Raw genomic sequence first — 7,378 nt, 5'->3', positions numbered from 1 at the left:
CGGTGTCTGGTGCTGGTGCTTCCATTCTCACAGCTGCTCCTGGGAGGCAGAGCCTTCCCAAGAGCTTTGCAGGAGTTAACTGTGAAGACTCGGCTGTCTAGCAGCAGCTGTAGAGATAGCTTCAGTCCTTTTTCTATATAGAATGATATAAATATGTTAAACAGTGCACCGACACATTTGTGTACAGTGCTTCAACCCATCTGCTTGCGTAGATTGTTACTTGTTATGTACCTCACAAAGATGCAGATTGGTCTAGTGAGCCAAACTTATTCTTGGAATGAATGGCAAAAGTACTGTGTCAGCAGTTTTTCTCAGGAGACAGACTCAAGTTCACATTGTTGCAAGGACAATGCAGTGTCACTGTGCTTTTTCTTTCCCCAGTCTGTTTTATAGATGGCACTACAGCACTTCATGTCCTAGCAGAGAAATTCTTAAATGCTTGATTGGTGAGCCAGTGCTCTTTTGTGTAGTGGTATAGCCAGAGTATGATTGCACCTTATGTCCTGGCTTTTATCCTTGGTTCCTGCTGCTGCAGTTTATTTCAAATGTTCTTAATATCTTTCTGTGTTAGCAGGTTTACAGTTTCTCTAAGCATGGAAAGTGGTTCCATACATAAGCATCTTTACACATGAGGTGGAAGCTGGTGTATGCCATGTGTGTTCTATTGCTCTTGTAACTGTAAATGAGCAGAGATATAAATTACAGCAGAGTTAGAAATGGGCTTGTGCTGAGGAAATTTTCAAACATATAGCAAGTTTCAGATTAAAATAAGGAAATAGAGACATAAATGAAGATTACTGACTGTGTACTTTGTATTTTAATGATTACATGGAAAGACCTACTGAGGAAGGCTTTGTGTTGTCCAAGTTGTTCTACATTTTATCTTAACGTGTTTTGCAAATTTACATGCAGGTTTTGATGTGAATACTAAAGCATGCATATCTAACAATCCTGCAGAAGATAAGGGTGAGAATTATGTATAATTGGGACAGTGAAATGAGATTAATCTTGTACCTGCTATGTGGTTCAACCTCAGTCACAACCAATATGTGGAATGGTTAAAGTTATAATGGGTGAAAATATGAAGGTTCTAATTAAAGCAGGATGAATCTGTCTTGTGTGCTCTTACTAGTCATGCACTTGAGGATGGAGAAGAAAGGCAGGCTATAGATGAAAGGATTAGAAGCGTACATTGTTCCTATATATGCAGCTTTAATCCAGTGTCATGATAGCATAACTGATGATGACAGAATGAGGTAAACTATAATCTTGCTGATTTATCTGTAAATGTTATGATAAGCTGACCTCACTAAGGAAAGAGATGCCTTAGATCCTTTTTCATCTCTGCACATGGAGAGACTGCGAACACTTTAGCCTTGGTCATATCTTTTGGTGTTAAGATGCTCCTGCTTGCTGGAAATAGAGCCAGCTTTAAGCCAATTAAGTCATATTGGTGTTACCCTGCTGTGAGGAAAGTATCTAATCTAAGGACTCTAAGTAAATTGGAGTTGTTAAATAACCTTGTGTGATGAAAGTAGAAGTAACTTGAACATGCTGTTGAAAACTGAGTTTTGAAATCTTCTTCTGCATTGAAAACATAGCTATTTGTCTCTTGAAGTTCAGTGTTAGCTTAAAGATGGTTTGAGTGGACCCAGAGTGTAGTTATTCAGAGGGCTTAGTCTTGTGGGCAGGGAGGAAGTGAGAATGGGTGCTGCGTAACTTGCAGGCTACTTTTGCCATTCATAGTGTCAGCAAAAAAAAAAAAAAAATCATGCTAGGAGAGCTTAGGCATTCAGTCTTTATGTAAGCAAGCAGCCAAGTTCAGGCACTCTCCCTGATGCCACAAGCCTGAGAACCTGACATATGCCACTCTTCTATCCACACAGGGAAGAGAAACAAAAGCACAAGGATCTGTTGTCCATTGAAACTGACGTGTTCATGGCATGCCTCAGTAGGTGTCACTTTGTTAGGGAAAGGGAGGCCCCAAAACTCCTTAATTTGAGAATGAGGGGCTTGGGTCACAGTCTGTAGAAAACAGTACATAAGGGTTCAAGATACTCCAGAATCCCAAATTTAGCTTGAAGAAACTTCATCTGTTTTGGGTAAGGTTGCCAGTTTTAGCTAGCCATATGTAATTTACTGCTTGTTCTCTTCTGTGTTCAAGTGGACTGAACAGTTGAATCCTGCTTTCCTAACCCCCACACCCATAGGAAAGCTGAGCAAAACAGGGTCTCCAATTTTTAAGTTCATTTTAGGTGATCTTGTCCCCTGCTCTCTCTCCTCCCCTAACACCCCTGTGTTCCACAGAAGTGGGAAGTGGTAGTGTCAGGTACCTCAGCTCTTGGGGCTGTTTTTCTCTCAAAATTTGCACACAAAAAAATGTCAAATTCTGGCATTTCTGTTGGTCCTGTGTATGACAAAGTGACTTAGGATGCCCAAAGCTCTCCCAAGACTGAGGGGTCATAGACCCTGACAGAGGCATTTCAGGTCATCAGAGAGGTGCTGGGAACTCCTCCCCCTGTTGCATTTTCCTTGGTTTCTCCTCAGCTGAGGTGTCCTGAACCCTGCTGTATTAACCCTGCTTCACTGATCCTCAATGCATCCAATGATCCAGGAACCTCTATTTGAGATGTCAGAGACCCAGCTGGAGTGTGTCCTGGGTCCTGCAAAACTGGGGACAACCCAACTCTCCACAAGTAGCAATCTTAGCCATCCCAAAACTGAGTGCAGATCAAAAAATTCAAAGATTCACTTCTAAGAATCAAAACAGTCAATTTTATAATAAATCGGCTAATCTTTCCAGGCAAATTCTTAGTCCATTTGCATTTAACACAATAAACCCTTTCTGACTACATACAACAAAAAACTTGAGCGAGATCAGGTAAATGACTTAATGTGATTTTGTGCCCTGAATATTAAGATGATTTTTGGACTGTAGTGTTATGATTAGCAGTATATTAAGCACAGTCATGAAGAATGAATATTCCCAAAGAACATGGAAACTATTAAAGAAATGTGACTGTTTTCATGTTGTCTGCTAAACACAGCAAAACAATCTGATCCAACATATATCTAGAGATTCTGTATGTAATTTGGAAATTATTGAACACCTTAATGTAAGAATTCAGTTCAGATTCTATAAACAAAAATTTTAAGCTCAGTTATCTTCTTTCTTTCTTTTTCAACAAGTTCACTTTCTCAGCCTTACAGGCCAAGGGAAGATGCTTTACTCCTTTAAGGCACGAGAGATTGTTTAACAGTGTTAGGAATACGACTGGCATAATAGTCATAATTTCTCAAAGTGGCAAGGACCCCAGCTGAATTCATGTGTTTCACTTCCTTGTTATACTGAAATGGATTTCCATGGATATCAGTTATCTTGCCTGCAAAAAAAAACCCAATATTCCAGCAAACAGGAGTTGGAGAGAGATAATCTATTTTATTAGTACAAGTGATATAACTAAGAAAACAGTCTTCAGCGTACACATGCCTGTCTTCACATGTTAAATACCTTTACTCCCAGTTTAAGCACAACAGTTTATTATTGACTGAAATAAAATAATTAATGGTTTTATTTTCTTTCAGCAATACTTAAATTCCTTGTGTTTCAGGAAAAGGAAAACAGCATCTGTTATGGATTAATTAAAATGCTTCCTGAGTAGTTTTTACATTGGCCACTGAACTGAGAATTTTTCTTTGCTTCTTGTCAAGTAAAAGCCAGGAGAAGTCTACGCAACAAACTCTAACAATGTAGAAACACCCCAGCTGGTTTTAAATTAGTTTCTAGAAAACACTTAGCAAGAGGACCACTGATCTTTATGCAAGCTAATTTAACCACGAGATACCTATATAATAAGGAGGCTAAATACACCACTGAGCTGCCCCAGATTGGTTGTTTTTTGAGCTAACCTGTTTAAAGCTATCCCAGTTATCAGCACTAGAGACTGCAGAGGAGTTAATGTCATTAGGAAGCCTATTATCATTGCTTGACAGAATTTAGGAGATCAAAACCCACAATTTTAGCATATGGTGGTAAAAGGTCTCTCAACAGGAACAGCAGAAAAAGTATATTAATAATACTTATATTCAAATTCATGTCAGTGAGACCATTCATAACTTCTCTAGCCTCTTACCCCCTAGAAAGGTGAAGTGGCTTATGTTGGCTCGAGACCACTAATTTTGCTGAATTACATGAATGACTCAATTTTGGAGTTTTTACATCTGAGGAACAACTGCATGATTTGGTCTATTTTTGTTGTTGTAAAGAATTCAATGTCCACGTATTACATAATATGTTACTCATAATAAACTACTATATCCAGTCAGTAGGACAGCGTGATCTTACTGTGCAATAGTAGCGAACGGAAAAAAAGCTATTTGTTTTGAAAATATTAAAATTAATATACCCAAAATTTTAGAATTTGATTTGACAGATATCGACTATATTAGTCCAGGGCAAAACAGATTATATCATGCTTTCCAGAGCATAATTTGCTGTCCCTTTGGAGTTACTGTTGATTTCAAAGGGTTCAAAACTCCTAGTGAATTGTGACTATTTAAAAATACAGACATGCTGTCATGATTCTTTACAAAGACATGTTTGAAAATTATTTTTTTCTATGAAAAGTAAAAATAACTTTAAACTGATGCAGTTTCACTTAACTTGGAATTTGGAATGCTATTAACTTACCTCCCACAGCATGCAGAATAGCTTCAGGTGCACACGTATCCCATTTCTTGCACCCAGGACTGGCAAATACATAAGCAGATGCCTTGCCTTCTATAAGTTGAATGATCTGTTATGAATAGAGAGTGGCAACCATTGTAAAGGATCTAGGCATTTAGAAATGGGTAAAAATAACATAAGGGATTAGATCAGTTTATTCTTTGTACTTGCGGTCAAAAAGGAACACCAGCCATTTCCCTTGCAATATTACAAGAAACTGTATTAAGATTTAGAAAGCTATACTTTATTACTATTCTGAATGATCTATTTTTGATTGTTATAAATACAGTCTATAGGATGTAAAACTGCTTTTAGTTTCAGAAACAAGAATTCCCATCTTGTGCAAGTACTAAGAAAATAAAGTGGAAACTATCTCCATGATGTCTTGGTGCCATTCTGGGCCTTGCACACCTTGGAGAAAAGAGATTGGAGGGTCTGTTTTTGACAGCCATGACAAAGCTAAGCCTTAAAAACTGTAGCAAATGAGTATTCCCTGTATGCAGAGAAGTTTTGCAAAAGAAATATCACTATGTGCTTCTATTTTTATTGTTTCATATGTGCTGCTAGATAGTTGGAACAAAAACTGTATTACCATGAACACCAAGAAGTGTCTAATTGTGATTAAATTTAATTCCCATTTAGTCATTGTGGTCTTACAGCTTTTTATTGTTTCCCCTAGAAACAGAATACTGGGGAAGATGGACCTCAAACATGACTGTACCAAATTCTCTCTACCTCTCAGCAGACTGAATGCTTGGAAGAGAAGTTGTGCTGGGGAAGGAGAAGGAAGTTTCCCATACATTCATGCAAGTAAGCAAATGATTTATTTAAAAATTCTTTTTCCGAAGATACCACCTCCCAGTAAATACAAAAGATTTTGAGTTTTTGTACCTTGTTTCCTGCTCCTCCAACTCTGATGACACTGTCTGGGTTCAAGGCACTGATGCAGTCATTTACCAGAGTGCTGCTGTGAGAACGGGTGGTCACGATGATGTGTTTCCCAGCAGGTGCTTCTGTGAGCTGAAATCCAAAGGCACCTAAGCCCAGGACTCCCCAGATTGTCCTGCCCAACACAGCATCCGCTCCTGCCTATGAAAAAGGTACACAGGTCCATGGGATGGTTAATCATAGTGGTCAGCATTTAAAGCACAAACAGAAAGGAGCACCTAGAGACATCTCTGCATATCAGGGAGTATAATATTAATACTGGGTTACACATTTAAACAATAGCAATTAAAAAGAACTATTCTAGAGCCCAGAGTGAGAAATTTGCTCTCTTTTTTCCCCTCTATATTAATGACATCATTTACCCTCTTCTTATCTGTGACGTTGTGATGGTGCATTACATCCTGACTCCAATCACTGACAAATTAATATTTGTATATTTCTGTACTTCAGGGACAATCTATAACTGACATTGTCTTGTCATTTTAAATGTTTCATCATACATATCATATGGAACATATAGAATCAGCTGATGATAGGCATTTGTCCTGGTTTGATATCACTATGTTATCAGCCGCCTTCTCAGCACAAATCCAAAACACAGCCTCTTACTAGCTACTGTGAAGAAAGTTAACTCTCTCCCAACCGAAACCAGGACAGCATTCCATCAGCTTAAGAGCTTTTTCTTTAAATTCTAGTAAGTTTAATTAATCAGGCTGCATCATGAGCTTTCACCCTCCTCACAGATAATACTGAAATAATTTCCAAACATGTGTAAATGCCTGGAGGTTGGCCACCCTGGACTTATACCTGAAACCTGGCCTGATAACACTCTAACCCAGCTGTCAGTGACAAGTACACTTGGTTTATTTAGGGCTGCAGATTTATGGCAGTTCCCACACATCACAAAAGCACCTATTGCATGGATTTACTAAAAAATTTCTAGCAAAGACTGCAAAAACACTGATCTGTACTTGTTTTACAGTATGTACTTTATACATACAGTATATATGTAATACATACTGTATAAGTGTATTACACAAACCTCAGGATTCAGTACGGCTGTTAGTAGGTCCCTGAGATTCGGTTCCTGGAAACCAACAGCCAAAATTATATCTATTTAACAGAACCAACACCACCACCTATTACAACATTAGCTCCACTACACACTGCTTTTTCAGTTGAAAGGGTGCTAACTAGAAATGGCTTAGAAGTGACAGTTAGAAATCACCTGATGCTTTTAAACAAAACAATGCATTTAATACCTCGTAGTTGTAATATGGCTGGTTAATAACTCCCGCTATTGCTTTGCCTCCATAAGCAATTCCAATAAGAACCGTTACGTGGTCGAGGAGACCTGTACAGAAATAATATGAATGTAGTTATGCTTGAAAAAGACAAAGTATGTATCTAAAAAAATGAACCTTCAATAAAAGTCCACAAATTCTTAAGAATGCAAATACTACTCAGGATTTTCAGGTGTAATAGGTTGTTGGATATAATTTTTTAGTAATTTAGCCTTGAGGTCTGCAAAAAAAAAAAGCAGCAGACAGAATTCTCTTAATATAACTACGTTATAATTACCACATCATGAGAAAGAAGTTTAAAGATAAAACTAAATAGCAGTAATGATGACATTCTTCTATAGTTGTGGTATGAATTCTTTAATGGTATTCAAAACCAGCAATTTGTTGACAGTTATACATC

General features: G+C 37.9%; 1 protein-coding gene across 2 annotated transcripts in view; it reads right to left on the bottom strand.

The window, feature by feature from the left end:
* Window positions 1–2,754: 2,754 nt before the first annotated feature.
* BPNT1 (3'(2'), 5'-bisphosphate nucleotidase 1) overlaps window positions 2,755–7,378 on the bottom strand; it is a 9,690-nt gene continuing 5,066 nt past the window's right edge. The window contains exons 5-8 of one of the 2 annotated variants that reach the window (XM_010083929.1): window positions 6,937–7,028; window positions 5,618–5,815; window positions 4,691–4,796; window positions 2,755–3,383 (exon numbers count right to left, since the gene is read on the bottom strand). In XM_010083929.1, coding sequence (XP_010082231.1) covers window positions 3,235–3,383; window positions 4,691–4,796; window positions 5,618–5,815; window positions 6,937–7,028 — 545 coding nt within the window. In that variant the 3' untranslated portion in view covers window positions 2,755–3,234. The remainder of the gene's footprint in view (window positions 3,384–4,690; window positions 4,797–5,617; window positions 5,816–6,936; window positions 7,029–7,378) is intronic. The other variant, XM_010083930.1, reaches the window with a different exon arrangement.

The sequence above is a fragment of the Pterocles gutturalis genome, unplaced genomic scaffold (assembly GCF_000699245.1).
Source record: "Pterocles gutturalis isolate BGI_N339 unplaced genomic scaffold, ASM69924v1 scaffold17120, whole genome shotgun sequence".
NCBI lineage: Eukaryota > Metazoa > Chordata > Aves > Pterocliformes > Pteroclidae > Pterocles > Pterocles gutturalis.
This window is presented reverse-complemented; position numbering and strand designations above follow the sequence as displayed.